The sequence below is a fragment of the Petromyzon marinus genome, chromosome 9 (genome assembly GCF_048934315.1).
Source record: "Petromyzon marinus isolate PM22_M1 ecotype Great Lakes invasive population chromosome 9, UKy_Petmar_22M1.pri1.0, whole genome shotgun sequence".
NCBI classification, from domain to species: domain Eukaryota; kingdom Metazoa; phylum Chordata; class Hyperoartia; order Petromyzontiformes; family Petromyzontidae; genus Petromyzon; species Petromyzon marinus.
This window is the reverse complement of record NC_133675.1, coordinates 5,875,325-5,892,018: the sequence shown is the minus strand read 5'-3', so window position 1 is coordinate 5,892,018 and position 16,694 is coordinate 5,875,325. Positions and strand designations below refer to the sequence as shown.

Here is a 16,694-nt window from a genome sequence, read left to right as displayed (position 1 = left end):
ATCTAAAAGTTTTAAAAAAGTACGGACTCTATCCACGTGGCTTTACCCAAAGACCCAAAGAATGAGTATGGACTGTATTACGCTTTAACTTCTGAACAAACAATCTGACACATAAAACACAAGACAGAGGAAATCAATCTATCTGAACTGATGTGATGGGCGCAAGGCCAGGTCCCATTATGCAGGCTTATCAGCACACTTTACTCCCTTTATCCATGGCAAGAATCGTGGGTAACAGGATGACGTTTCCACCGGTTCGAAGTCACTGCTTTTCCAGTGAAAACCCCATGCAATTTCCTGCAGTTTTGAGGTTACTCCTCTTATATGCAGAAATGCACAAATAACAGGAATAATGCTATTATTCAAGGGTAGATGTGAGGGTACAGGCAACGAGACGAGTGGGTTATAGGTTTTCATTTAAGAAGCGTTTCACTTTTACAGCTCTGACACTATCAGCACCTCAAATATCTTAAGCATAATTATTTATGTTTCAAACCAACCTATGGACAAATCAGGAAGTCCTCCACTGTATTTGATGTAAAACATATTCATTGCAATGCTTTGTAAATCCACTGCTAGATAAATAGTCTCCCCATGCTATGTCAGTGATGGAGGTCGTTTGTTGATACTTCAACCACGCGAGTTGGCGAAGGGGTGACGCAGGATCAGCTCACATGTCACTTATCACTAATGTGAACCCTGGCCAGGAATCAGACTCAGGCCCTCGTGGGTACACAAACCATCATGCCACCGCTTCCTTGTGCTCAAACCACCATGCCAATCTCGTCCACCCTTATCTCAGACGCTACCATTATACCACCCAGCGTAGAGAGACGCAATTTAATTGCGACAGAAACGTATTAATAAACATAGCTACTGTCCTTGAAAGTGTAAATATCCATATATTATTTGTTCGCCACTAGAAGCAACACTGCTCCAGTTACAGGCTGCCCTGCCTCAGTGACCTGCGGCTCAAATGTAGTACATAAGGCCATGTGTCACAGCTAACAATGTGAGTTATTGTTTAAACTACAGCTAGTCCAAAGGTTACAAAGCATGGATGCTAACATTGGCGTAAGTGCTCTAAACTCCAAATCGCGAACAGTGAAAAATGTGGGCTAGGATCTTCCAATGTTTTCAAAAGTGCTAAAGAATAATATTTTTCGATGTGATTGCAAATACCACACAGTACTGTAAAATACTATAGGTTCAGCCTTCCATTTGCTTGCTAATGCCACATCACTCTCAACCAAACGCAGAGTTCAGGGACAGCATTACCGCTAACAAAAATGTATTGTAAACACTGTATCATAACATTCATTACACAGGAACCAGCACATCATGTGTTGAAGGAAACGTATAAGCTTTACGGATTCATTAAAATATTTTTTTTTTACCGACAGTCGGCAGAAACGTTTGCAAGATTCCTTTCATCTCGGTGTAGGTGACACAAATCGTTACGTTTAATACACTGCCGTTTCATGTATACATAGGCTCACTGAAGCAGCAACTCGATATTTGTTTAAAGGCAACTGAGGATACAACACGTTAAAGATACTCTGTACCATCAATTCTAAAATACTCAAATGGTAAATGTAAAAACAAAACACGGCTCAGTACCTGGAGTTGCGTGGTTCCATTGCAGATCACTCTTGCCCTCTTTCCATCTCGGTCATTATAATTATCCCAGGATTATGATTATTATTATTTTCTTAAACAAAAACGCCCGTGAATAGTTGGTTTGGGCAAACTGCGAGTTGTCGCAGGAACAAATGACAAAAGTCCCACCCTGTACCATGTGGTAATGGCAATCGAAAGGGTTTTTTCTTTCTTTTTCCAAATCCACTGACGTGTATCCGGCTTAGCCTCGTCTTGGCCGTCCCACCCGGCCAGCACACAGTGAACACGTCAACGTGTCTAGGCTGGGTTCTTTATTTTTTAGTCCCTTCTGTTTTAGGATACCCATAAAATCAAACAAGAGGCGGTAATGGACCGTGTCCTTTAGAGCTGCTCATACATTTTTGTCGAGAAACTAAAAAAAAACAACACAGTGCCGAAAAGTTTATGCTATGGAATGGATTTAATCCCAATGCAAGTGTTTACGTATACTACAATAATGTACACGCGTCTGATTTCATCATCGGTTGTGAGCTATCCACTGCTGAATGAAGCTACATAGCCAGAGGATAACAATTCCCAAGGCGTAGCTGTCTCACGCGATGTAGCAACCTACCTCGCACCTGCGCCCAAGCTTATCTCATCGCTCTATCTCTGTGGTGGTCGTCCTCTCTTCGCTCCTTTGGATGTCACTCCCATCATTATTTTCAACAAGCGGCCATCATCCCGTCTAGCAACGCATTCCTTCCCAAGCCAACGTTACATTTCTGAACAGTTAACAAGATGATGAGCGAATTGGAGAATATTCCTTGTTCATACAATGCGGGCAGTGTGTATGGTGACACCTCCATTGACAAATCTAGGGCAAATCCCCACATCAAAGTGTTTCGACTGTGAAATCCTATTTGTGTCATGCCACATTGCACCTTTTATGCAATAAAATAACTTAAGAGTGAATCAAATCACATAATTTCACTCATATTTTTGCAAGATAGTAAAACATACCATGTACGTGGTCAGTGGTCAATAAAATGGATAACACTTTGTGGGCAAGTCAAAAGCGGTTGTCCTATGGAAACTCACCCCCCCCACCATAGGAATGTGGAATTTCCACCACTGGCTCACGGCTGTCAACAGGAGATGAGCAACCGATTCAATGCTAATTTACACCAAAAAAATCGCTTCGACTCTTTGACTTGCCAGCGACAAGATTGAAGAGAACTTAGGAGTGAACACAGACAAAGGAACACGTGACTCAACACAGCGCGTCACAAACCCTTAGTCCTGGCTTAACCTTTCCACCACGGGGGCGTTGAAGTTCATTAGAAAAAAACAAGTAGAGCACACATGAGGGTACGGATGGGGGTGGTGGTGGAACACCAACCACTCTCCCCTGAACTTCCTGCTGACTCATTGCTGACTCCCATCACCACAACCGCCACGTTACTACACGGTCTGCTCAACACGTGGTTTGGTTATGTGTTGGAAGCTTGTGAAGAGGTCTGGCTCCACACGAAAGGCACCAATAAATACACAGTTAACACGTGCCAAAAGTGCACGTCAAACATTGCGAATTAAAGGAAACGGATGAAAGTACGATGACAAAGTCTATTTCACATGCAATGTACAGTGCTGAACAATGCTGTATTTCACAGGGACAGTATCAGTAAAACGATTTAGGGACGTTGTCACATTTAAGCACAATCCTAAATCAAGAAGCGTTTGAATTGTATTACCTACTAAAAACAAACGTGTATTACTTGCTGAAAGCATTATGAATATGCTGCATGACTCCTCTTATCCGTGTAAAAAAAAAGTGGAATATGAATGTTTTCCTTCTATGTGGTGTGCTACACCATGGTTAGCATACACAATGCTGGAAAAACACGTACAGCACACTTGCTCAGCACCCTGTGGTTAGTGTGTGTAGAGATAATTCATGGCATCAGCTGCAAGGATGCCAGCGAAGGCAACGTCCTTCCTCACTATCATTGTCATTCATCAACTATCACCGTCTTCATCGTCAATCTCTATCATCCAACACCATAATCATTAACACCATTTCATCATGATCTTTCACCCATTTGCTTTGTTTTCATGATCATCATCATGATAATCATCAACCACACCTGCGGTTGGCTGCGTAGGGTGCAAAAAAGGTTCAACATATATCATATTCATAATCTAACCATCTAACACGATCATTAACATCATCATCCACCTTTGCCATCCAGTATCATTGATACATCATCATTGCATTCTTTTCACCCCAAACCATCTTCATCTGTAATCATTATCCATCAATGTCGTCTTCATCATCGTCACCATCCGTCTCGACAATCCTTTTTCCCTTCTCCATCATTATCATCTTCTTGATTCCATAAACTATTATGCAATTGAGACCACAGACCCTCCAAACTGCATTACAATACTGTATCCCATCACACAGGTACTGCGCATCACACACCCACCTCTGGGAGCCCAGTGAAAAGCCGAGTCAGAGGGCAGCAACTACTGACAGTGACTTTAATAAATTATGACCCTCACCACCATATCCACGTTTTCACCAAATATAAAACTACAAAAACCACTACGAACTATTTACTTATTTTACCAGGTAAGACCCTCTGAGCTATGTAGCTCGTTTTCAGAAGCGACCCCGCCATCACAAATGATAGCGCAAGGAAATGGCTTCTTATCATCACGTGGAAATGTATAGCAGTCAAATACTCTCAATGCATGGCGATTCTAAATGTGGAGAGAAAAATCAAAGGACCCGGAGAAAAATCCACGTGACCAAGGGGAGAACATGCAAACTCCAAATATACAGCAGGGGTCAGGGTCGGGATGGAACCCATGACCTCCTGCATACCAGGCGAGGTAGTTAACATCTCGCCACCGTGGCAGCTCTATGTACCGGTATTGCAAACATATGTGAGCAAGATGAAAGTTAGGTACCCCTCGACTCCCCTGCAAGTCTGTGCGAGTCACTTTCCTGTCATCCGCAGACACTGAAAATACAATATTCAGAAGGCTTTACACCTCTTCATTGCTTCTACAACTCTTTCTCTTGACTATAATTTTTTTTTTTATAATATTAAGGGCTGGTCTGAGGATAACAGGAAGATTACTGGAGTGACCTGACATTGCAAATAATAGTTGTGCATAAGAGCCCATGCATTATAGGAGCTGAAGTATATTCAATTAGCTTTGTAATTTTTTGTTTACATAGAATGGAACAGAATATTACTTATTTAAGATATGCCAGCTTTGTCAAAGGACATTTTGGCCAGTATCCAAGTATGAAGAATAAGAATAGGTTTTACCCTTTCTCGCAATAAAACGGGTGTTAAGATGTTTAAACGCCAAATAGAAACCTTTCAGTCTGCATATACGTGTATAGAAAATTATCGCAGCATGTTTGTTTGCATGTTGGACCACAAGCACTGTGTGTGGTTAATGCGAACTTGATTCCTTGTAAAATGTTTCTATTTGGTGTTTGAACATCTCAACTCTTGTTTTATTGCCAGAAAGGGTAAAACCTATTCTTATTTTTCACGCCAGCTTTGTTGCTCAGAGGATTTTTCAAGCTATAATACATATTATTTCAGCAAGTTAAACAGCAAGATTGACTTTGAGCATGTGAATACCATATTGCTCGGGGCCAAACCATAATTTCACTTCACACGCAGCTGGAGAGAGAGATATGCACGCTGGGTTGTTGTCATTTCACGGAAATCATAGGGAACATAGCAAAATGATATATACGTGACTGTACAGCAACAAAAAATAGACCTCCACGTACTGAAGTGAAATACAGTACCCATATACTTTCACTTATTCTGAAATCTAGCCCGAACGTATTAAAATCAATAAATACTCGAGGCTAATTTGATTACGCGTTTTAAAGCTTTGTACGTCTCACTTTTTTGCAGCCAGTGTAGCTGTACAGTGATTAATAGACAGTGACATTTATGATGGTATGTGATAATTATCATAATCATTCCTTTTGTATCTACTGCTGGATAAAGGCATCCCCATGCAGTTTTCCATCCCTCGCACCCTATGAGATATACTACAATCTGTCACACCTCTCACACCCCCTACGCATTAACACATGATGCACAGAGGAAAAATAGCAATTCAATAGACTACCTGTGGTAAACATAACAATACAAGCGCAGTAAATGAACAAAAAAACACGAAACTCTACAGTATACTTTTAATGATGTTCAGAGATTGGAGGAAATATCATGACTTGGGATCACTCTTCGATTAAAACTATCTATTCTTTTTCACTCGATTTTAACATCTCCTGTATTTTTTTCTTTTTTTCCCATATCTGTTTGAAAAGTTTTGTTTGCTCTGGTATAACACGAGCATATAGCATAAATAGAAACGGTGCAGGCTATACAATTAAATTTCTAATGCCACTGCTGGTGAAATAATTGATTCTAATTGATAAATCAATGGCTATTGTAGAGAAATACAGCACTTCAGCACGGACTTCCACATATAATATTCCTATACTCTAATACGTCTTTCGTTTGTCATCTATCAATCAAGCATCCATATAGCAAAAACAATGGAACGTCCACACACAAATACCAAATTAATACAATGCTGTAGAAATGGCCAATAGCTCTTATATAGGGAAGGGTCATGAAAATTTTTAAGAACAGCAAGTGAACTATGCAACAAACAATCTTTTTTTAAATGGAAACCTCGCTTGGCTGTAAAAGTTGAGTCAAGAAGGATGTCAAAGATACATGCCAATCAAAACAAATATGATACGGACATGTAAAAAATACATTTCCACATGCCTATCCATCAAACCAGTATTTGATAATCCTAATAAACAAAGGTACTTAACTCTCTCTGTTGCCAACATGTTATTGTGCAAGTGGTTTAAATGTTAAGATGTCCTGCTTCATCCAGGCAGTGTACAGCATATTGTAATCACAACTAAGAGCATGTTGGCTGGTTGACTGTGGGTGAAGGATTAAAAGTGAATTAAACGTACTCTTCGGGATACGTTTAACGAAGGGTCGAGGGCAGTGTTGGTGCCCCAACAGCAACATCTGGTTATCTAACCATTGCAGCCAACCTGTGTAAGCCATCACCACCACCACCACGCATGCGCATGGGTTATGTGCCCTCCAGCAGTTAGTGGCTTTGAAAAGTGGGCTCATGCTTACACCTCAACCAGCCCAGGGGAGACAGGACATAATAGAAGGAAAAGAATAGGAAGCACACAAAAAAATATCCTCTGGGTATGCAATGCAGCTTCGAGGTCAGTTTTGCTAAAAAAACTGTTTCGCTAAAAAAATTGCGGTAGGAACTTGAATAAATCAAGCAGCAACATCCATAAGTTTTTCCATTGATAAGAACCATGGTATTTAGTAGTGCCTTATGAGTAGAGTACAGCTTTTATGTGAGGTTTCTTAATAAAGCAAGCATCTTTGTTGCATCGTACATAATCTTATAGCGGTGTATGTACGGACCATAGCATTATTTACTGCATAAATGTACTTGCATTAACTGGATTCTAACACTGAAAATGTCTTGCCCATTTTATGGTTGAATAGACAAACACAAATCCTTTCAATCTGTCCTTATTCATCTAAAAACGAGGCTACAAGAATGTGGATTACTACTAAATTTGGCCTCCATTGCACAATTATTGCTTTTGGCTCCCTACTGAGCACCAACTGGGAGTCTGGAACTGTGGTGTCAGGGGTTTGTGATAGAATAATTATAGGTGGTTGGTCCATCATTTAGTGCATCATATATATGGCACGTTCCACACAATGGAGCTGTGGATGCAAGATTCCCAGACAAATGTTGATGCAATTTTCAGTACAGTATTATACCCCATTGATTTTGTTTACTTTGCTTAAACAGTGCACACAACAGGTCTTAATCTCTCGTGGAATATTTTACATGGACCCCCCTCCCCAAACCCCAACCGCCCGGATTCTGTCCCTCCTCTGCACAACAGCAGGAATGGGGGGGGGGGGGCTTGATAATATTTTCCAGAGCTATGGCTGAAATTCAGCTCCGAATGCACGTATATTCACAAAAAAATGTTTTAGTTTAATACAGTACATGAGTAATGTTTATAATTTTAAAGTCTGTTATATACCGTATATATCGCACTGTACTTATTTTGAAATGAGTGGAGTGGTGCCACAGTACTTGGCACACTATGCTATGAGCCCAGCGACTAAAGTTCAACGACTACCACTATTTAATTTACCATGTAAAACCCCACTGAGCTATTAGCTCTTTTGCAGAGGCGACCGGGACACACGTGATAGCTCATCAAAGTGGCTTATACCATGTGGCAATTTACAGTAGCCAAATAATCTAAACGCACGTTTATGAATGTGGAGGGCATAATACGACCCGAAGAAAAATCCACGTGACCACAGGGAGAGAGAGGACACACAAACTTAAAATATATAGGCATCATCAGGGTCGGGATGGAACTCACGACCTCCTCCTGTATTCCATGTGAGTAAGATAACATCTCTCTATTGCCTGTGGCTAATGTCAGTGGTCAGTGACTTCTGTACCAGATTCTGAGTCTTCCCTTCACCAACCCTCACTAACCAGCACGACGTATGGTCACACAACATCCATCTATAGTTTGTGTTTCACCTGACATACCTCGCCTGCTTGAAAGCACTGCGATATCAAATCAAGAAAAAAATCAGTTATGTTGCATTGCAGACCAGAACACAAATAATTTTTACTTATTAACATTTATGTTGTTTTACATACCACCTTGTGTATGGTAACTGCTACAATGACCTAGTTAAGTGTTTCTGAGCACAATTACGGCACTCTTTAAAGCTAAGAGATGCAAATGATGTTGCCTTTGTTCTGGCGCGCTGGTTTTTTTTTAACCGGAGGGGGAATTTGAGCAGCTGCTAAACTATTCCCGGTGGGGACATCGGCCGCAGACTGACACACGGCCTGCGGATGGGGGGAGGGTGCACAATGAGAGATCCCATTGGTGCCCAGGACAAGTACTGCATCGTGCACTTGCAGAGAGTGCTTTTGCACCAAGTCTCATCAAGATCATGCCGACTGCAGCATGGTGAAGAACAGGACACAGCACGGTACAACAGGGTGGTCTCCAGATGTATCGTGACCCCCCCATTTAATTCTCTAAAACTTTTTTTTTAAATGTCAGTAAGATAAGAATAGGTTTTGCCTTTGTTTTGTCTGGCAACAAAACAGGTAGTTAAGATGTTAGAACACTAAACTGAAACATTTTACAAGGATTCATGTCTACATTAACCACACAATATGCATTGTGTGGACCCATCAGTTTCAAAGACAGTGCATCTACTGTCAAAGCATGTTTTTGTTGTTGCTTGTATTTTAACCACAAAATACATGATTCCTTGTAAAAGGTTTCAGTTTGGCGTTTTAACATCTTAACACCTGTTTTGTTGCCAGAAAAAAGGGGAAAACCTATTCTTATGTTTTGACACTGGCAAAGGAGGTCCCGTGATGAAATGTCAGTATGGCTTATTTAAAACAGAAATGAATGTGCAAAGGGGAAAACATGTTAGAGGTAAATTAATTGTGGGGGGGGGAGGGGGTTGGCAAAAGGGCCTCCCACTCGAGGGAGCTCTAGAAAGCTCCTCTGACTTTGCTCGTCGATGCTGGCGAGACGTCCCGGAGTAGCTGGGGGGGGTAGCCAGACTGTGGTGTGGACAACACATTCATACCAGAGTGGACCGGAGGCCCAGCCATGAAGAAACGTGCCACCCTTGGGTTCACAACTGGCACGCCGGGAGAATGAGCCAGCGATGACTGCATGACAAAGTCCCGCGTGCTAACCGCCGCCGCAGCAGCACACATTGGGCATCCCTGCAATATAATACTACATTACGAAGCAACTATCATTTAAAAACCCCTTTGTTAAGCCTCCTGCGCTATGCCGTGTCGATTCGTGGACACGCGTGTAGGAATGCACCAACACGCTGTGCGGGGTGCCGTGTTGGTCAAGGGAGCTTGGAGTGGGGGGCAGTTATCGCAATTACTCGCCAATTATGTGAGCGTTTGATCCCCAGGCACAAATTGAACTCGTGTCACATGGGTTCGTTGTGCAGTTACCCCATCCATCGCACCACAGTGCGGTTAACACCGCAGTTACTGTCTCTTAGCCTCAAACGTGTGTCTATTACAAGCCCCCTCTTGTATTATTTTGCACAGTAATAAAATTAAATATGGCCAAACATTCCAATGCTGGAACCCCTCCTGAAAGAGTCGTGTGACTCGGAGAAGCTTTCTTTCTTGCACATTATCAATCATCACCATCGGCAAGAGCAATATCAGCAACAGCAAATATAATACACAAAGAGTCGCCGCACATGCGGCAACTACAGCCAGCAGGGTCACATGGCGTACTAAAAGAAGGGAAAAGCTTGGAAGGCATCCAAAAACACAGCCGTTATCAGACACAAAGAGAGCAGTGTGTAGCATGTTGCATACACGTGGCCCCTAACGACCGAGCGAGCTATCTTGCCAACCCAAAAGCAACGCTATCCAGTATCCATTGCAGCGCTTTTTCTTATACTGGTATGGCAATCGTTTTAGAGCATTTTGAGATTCTCCGTATTCTTAAACAACGATTTTGAGTGTGGATGTCCTCTCATGATTAAATATGAACACGTAATATGCAGTAATGTATACCGTCTCTCTTTTTGCACGTTTCTTAGATACAATGCACAGTAAACGCCATTCAAAATTTCTTGAATAAAAGGAATGTACCCCATTTTAAACCATCACGGTAGTGCACTCTGTTTAAGTTTTTATTTCATTCAATATGTGGGGGTAATTCCAACCAAAACAAACCCTCACCGGTGACTAATTTAAGAACCAAGATGGGGATATGAAAATATTTTTAAAAGGTGTATGTGATGCACAAAGTTAGTTATGAGTACATGCCATGGTGTTTGCGCTAAAGGAAATGAACCAACCTATCGCTTTATTGCATCATTTCTCCTTATCACGCACGTAGTTTAAAATCTAAATATCTATAATGAGCTCAAGCCTCCCGTAAATCACGTGGCTTCTGTGTAGCCACCGCTGCTCTGAATCCCTCCCGGCACCCCCTGTGAAAACAGATGCTGCTCCATCGATGCAGCTCACGTCTGCTTGCACGTTCCTTCCCCCTATATCTCTCTCTTCCCACCTCTCTCATCATCACGCTCTCTTCACCCGACATCTTGGGCACTGTCGTTGCTTCTCCCCCCCCCCCTCTTCCCCTCCATGCCCGGCGCGCTCCTTCTTTCTAACCCGCTGCTTATCTTTGTCCGTTTTGTGGACTTCCATCCCGGCATCCCTTCCCATCCCTTGTTCTTTTGTCATACATTATAACATTAGACTCTATTCCTCTTCCCGTGGTGTACCAGGGGTGAAAACGTTTTTTTTTTATAGAAACTAAACAATCAACATTCAACAAAAAACATTCTTCAGAAGTAACGTTGTGAAATAACGGACACATTGAGAACAGTTTGGGTTTGGCTCACAGCTTTGGTCACTCAAGTAGACAATACTACTGGTAGGAACCTCCTGGTTACACCACCAGCCCACAGGGGATTGTTGTGTCCGTCCGTCGTGCATCCAAAAATGGGAGGGGTGGGGCTGGGTGGAGAGGGGAGGGGCTGGGTGGGTGCGGGTGGGGAGGGGCTGGGTGGGGAGGGCGGGGCTGGGTGGGGAGGGGCTGGTCACCCCGTGGTGCCCTTATAAAACGCAACGTTTAACCTACTCACGCCGGCTTGTGCCCGCCCTCACAGTCGGGCATATTTGCGGAATACACCACGTGGTGCCGCCGTTGTTGACCCTGGCCATTGACCGAGCAACCCAACGTTCCTACCAGCTCCCTCCGCAGGAATGTGTTTAACGTGCAAAAATGCCACTTGAAAACTAATACTAAATACACTTAAAATAATAATGACTTTTTAATTTCCTGCGAAAAATAATCATAACTGTCAAATAAGAAATAACCCGTACATTATTTAGGGGAAGAGATCATGCAGTGCTGCCATGCCAAACATTTATCATGGCATGATTTTGTGAGTGCCAGAAAAAGTAGCTTCCAAGAAAAAAGGCTGCACACTATTAATGGCACAAACATCTTCCTTGAGCAAACCTTATAAGTGCACACTGCACTTTACTAAGGTCCACATTTATTCAACTCTTCTTTGACTTTGCTGCCATCGTGCAATGGGTATCATTCTGGATATTTAAACCAGAGGTCACCGGTTATATTCTTTCTCCCGGCATGGCATTTAACCACCCCCACCCCCGCCTGTCTCGCCAGCGGTATAATTGAGGACACCGCTGTTGGTCGCTCATCACGTCGTCGAGTGTGGTGGGGTATAGTGTGGGTACTCCCAACCCTTGTCAGACATATGGCCAGCACGGAAGGAGAGTGTGCCAAATACCCTCGAGAGCAGGGGTGGGGAACCTTTTTTTCTGCCAAGGGCCATTTGGATATTTATAACATCATTCGCGGGCCATACAAAATTATCAACTTAAAAATTAGCCTGTTATATTTGGTCAAACATTTAATTAACCCAGCCCTAATGTGATGGCTGGAACTGCTTCTCTTTGGTGAGGCGTGGTGATGATGTTAGCTGGTATTGATGATGTTGCTGCTACTCGCAAATTCTTTTCCAGGTTTGCTCCTAGATTTATTGAATTTCGAGTCCCGCCTTCGGTTGCCTTGGCAGGGCCAGACCAAATAATTTTGCGGACCTTATACGGCCCGCGGGCCGGACGTTCCCCACCCCTGCTCTAGAGGGAGATTTCTAGAGCTCTCTTTGGTGCAGGCCCTTCCTCCAGCTGTGACGTGAGCAAGTAATTACAGAGCTGCGTCTTTACCAACTTATATTATACAAGCGGGAAGTACCGAAAAAGAGATTTCAAAGCTCCTCTTAAAAACACTACATATACATACACAAATACAGAAAAGTGTAATGTATGTAAAAAGTAGTTGTGTATGAATTTTACGTGTTTAGGAGAATGCAATATAGTGTAACAAAATGAAAAAAAATGGTTAGTCCCCGCTGATGATGTTTACTACACATCGCAGCAGGGTCTCAGTTGAAGCTGATTCGACGTAGGGGAGGCTCAGGACCGGTTCAGATAATCGTCACCGGTGTTGGCCGTGAGCGGGAATCGAATTGGGGTCGCCGGTTTCGTGGTGCAGCATGCTTACAGCTACACCACCGACACACACACACATTGACTTACACACACACGCACATTGACTTACACACGCACATTGACTTACAGACACAGATCGACTCACACACACAGATCGACTCACATACACACATCAACTTACACACATCGACCCACACACATCGACCTACACACACATGCACATCGACTCACACACACACACATCGACCTACACACACACATCGACCTACACACACACATCGACCTACACACACACATCGACCTACACACACACACATCGACCTACACACACATCGACCTACACACACACACATCGACCTACACACACACACATCGACCTACACACACATATCCAATTACACACACATATCGACTGACTTACACACACATACATGGATTTACACACACACACACATCGACTTACACACACAGACATGGACTTACACAAACACAGCGACTGTCACACACACACATCGACGCACACACACACGGACTCACACACACACACACACGGACTCGCACACACACAAAGCACACACATATATGGACTCACACGCACACATTGACGTACACACGCACACTATTACTTCTATATTTACTAAGTTTTTAAATAATAGTTTTCTATCTACGTGACTTCAGTGCAAGAAGCAAGGGAGAGGGGAAATGCACGCGTGTATAATAAGCAAGTAATTAAGAGCGACGACCAGGGTGTTTTGCCATTTTAGTGCAAACATTTGCCGCGAGCAAAAGCGGCAAAGAAATGAAATTCAAGGAATAATAAATCACCCTATCCTACCTGTAACTATGAGCAGATGCGCACCGATTAAGCCTAATTGACATAACGTCACCGCTCACCCCCCCCCCCCTACTGAGGGGGCAAGTGTAAATATGTGAGAATGAAGACGTAATAACAATGAGTAATATTTATTGGTTTAGCCCTGTGCAGTAAGTGATATTACGTGGCTGCAGATGCCTCAATAGTACACAAAAAAGGCTCTTCTTCCCCTAAAACCTGTTTTTTTTGTGAGCAGGACAGTGATATTTAGAAATGCACCTATTTTCAAAGAGAAAACGTGTGCATAAGTGTCATACCCTCACATAAAGACGTGGCCGCTAAAGCAAAGTTAGTGGGGAATAATAGGCATTTTGTATGTAACAATTTCAAAGTAGCACTAATTCAGGGAGAAAAATCGTGTTACTTAGGGTAGCCATCATCAAACATTGGTTAATCCCTGTCATTAACTATTTCATAAAAGGAATAGTATTGAGTAAACAGTCATGGTAATAAATGTTTGAAGGGAGCTGTAAATCTGTGTGTTACCTTGCACAGTGTCCACACGAAAGAGTCCCCCCCCCACCAAACGCGTGTGACTTGGTATGAGCCCCCCCCCCCCACCATACGCGTGTGACTTGGTATGAGCCCCCCCCCCACCAAATGCGTGTGACTTGGTATGAGCCCCCCCCCACCAAACGCGTGTGACTTGGTATGAGCCCCCCCCCACCAAACGGGTGTGACTTGGTATGAGCCCCCCCCCACCAAACGGGTGACTTGGTATGAGCCCCCCCCCCACCAAACGGGTGTGACTTGGTATGAGCCCCCCCCACCAAACGGGTGTGACTTGGTATGAGCCCCCCCCCCCCACCACCAAACGCGTGTGACTTGGTATGAGCCCCCCCCCCCCCACCAAACGCGTGTGACTTGGTATGAGCCCTCCCCCCCCCCCACCAAACGCGTGTGACTTGGTATGAGCCCCCCCCCCCACAAGCGTGTGACTTGGTATGAGCCCCCCCCTCCACCACAAGCGTGTGACTTGGTATGAGCCCTCCCCCCACCATAAACGTGTGACTTGGTAGAGGCGCGCGCTGGGAGGCGCGACGTAATAAATAAATAAGTAACCCCAACTGCCACTAAATCGCGAATTAAACTACGACTTTTAAGGCGACTGACGCGAAATCGGAATACCGCTGGCTCACCACGGGGCTCATGGCGTGCTACCTGGGTACTTTTTTTAAACGTTAACCCCACGGTTCGCGAGTCAAACACCTCGCAAGTGTCGGCCACACACAGGCAGACAAAAAATGACTTTTATAGATTTAGCTTTAATTTTCCTTCGATATTTTGGCTTTCGAATACATTTTAAAAGTAATGAGCCCAAAAAAACAGGTTTTTTTTTTAACGTATCATTTAGAAAGACAACCACTGTGGTTTACAGTCTTAAGGCTGGGGTTACTAAGGCGACACCCTAAACATTTAAGACAAAAAAAACACGTGTCCGGTGACTGGGTCTTGGTGCAGATGGGGTTTTACTCACTAGGGCAGGCCAGGGCCTCTGGCATGCATCGGCCTCTGCGGCAGGCGTCTGGGCACTTGGCGTGGCTCTTGGCGACGACGACTCGGAGGGCTCGTTGAAGTGCGTCCGAGGCGCCCACACCAGGGCGTGCTCCACCAGGAATGCCGAGCACTTATCGTCGTACACGCGTAGCCACTCTCTGCGGTCCCACTCCAGCCCGTCGAACTCCACGCAGACCTGCGCGAGACAAAGCGCAATGCACGTCCGTCACAGAGGCATCGTCGATGTCGTTTGGGGTTTTTTTAACGCTCACCGACGAAGGTTGAAAGAATTTACGCATTAGCTTCTCGGTCTGTCACTCTGTCAAATCTGTCTGTAACATGTGGTCGAGATAACTTTTGTACGTGTATATTGAAAAGCATGACAGAATCCATTCATGTGCATGATTTACCATCCTTGGTCAGTAATACAACTTTAAATGTTGTGTGCGCATGTTTTTATTTTGGACTCCATGGTAATATCCAGTGCTTTATTCCAACATAAATACTGTACTTGCATTGATGCTTAGTTGCCAAAACAAACACAATATCGGAAGCGGCCAGAATATTTTTTACTGATTTATCACTGCATAATCTGACCCGAGAGACATGGGTTCCTGCACATATCTTAAACAAAACCAATGACTTGCACTTGAACACAATGAATGCAAATGAATGCAATCTGTTGAACCCTGTAATAAGTATTTAAAGTGCTGATGTCAAGCAATGCTTAACATACTTAGTAATGCTTCCGAAGTTAATGATAAATGCGAGACGGCACATTACAATATTTCACGCTGAAATTGAGTCATTCATTATTTGCCAGTGGTAACATGGGGAACATTGAAATGTTTCACATACGGTAAAAAACTCAAAAGCCGAGACATTTTGATTACAATTTTACATTCAAACATACTTCCAAATGATGTGCGTCATATAAACGCAACGGCTGTAATGCAACCGATTCACATTTCATGTGATGCTGCCTACCAATGCGCCACGTAAAATTTCCTTCCCCTTTTTTACCCAGGAGACCCACCGCGCTTTCCGTATTCCTGTTATCCTACCATTTTTATGACCGCCACCCAGGCAGACACAATCCAAAGCTAACAATATTCCGCACGAACCAATAACACGGTGGCGGCAACCCTTTCCCTCATCGTGGGCCCAGCACTATGCGCCCCTGGCCAAGCACAACAAAGCAGCAATCCGAGCCTCACCCTTGAGGCTTCCTGTGAAATACATCTCAGGGGAGGATCGATCCACAACACAAAGCTACACTTCAAAAGCGAGCAGAGACACAAGCCTGAGCGCGCACAATCAAATGCTAATGGAACCACAATACTTCATCTGATGGGGTTTTTTATTCATTATTTTTTTTATTCATTATTCTGCCTTCCACTGCAAACAGTGCCGGGGAATGCTGTAGAGCTAATTGACAGAGTGGCGTTTCTCATCAATCGTCTGCTGCAAAGACGCATGTGCATGGACGTAACCCAAAGAGCAACAGTAAGCC

The 16,694-nt window shown here is 43.6% G+C and overlaps 1 protein-coding gene across 4 annotated transcripts in view; it reads right to left on the bottom strand.

Annotated features, from left to right (window-relative positions):
• Positions 1 to 16,694, bottom strand: part of JMJD1C (jumonji domain containing 1C) — a 136,019-nt gene that overhangs the window by 58,002 nt on the left and 61,323 nt on the right. For all 4 annotated transcript variants that reach the window (XM_032950747.2, XM_032950749.2, XM_032950748.2 and 1 more), the window contains exon 2: positions 15,162 to 15,377. In XM_032950747.2, the coding sequence (XP_032806638.1) occupies positions 15,162 to 15,377 (216 nt within the window). The remainder of the gene's footprint in view (positions 1 to 15,161; positions 15,378 to 16,694) is intronic.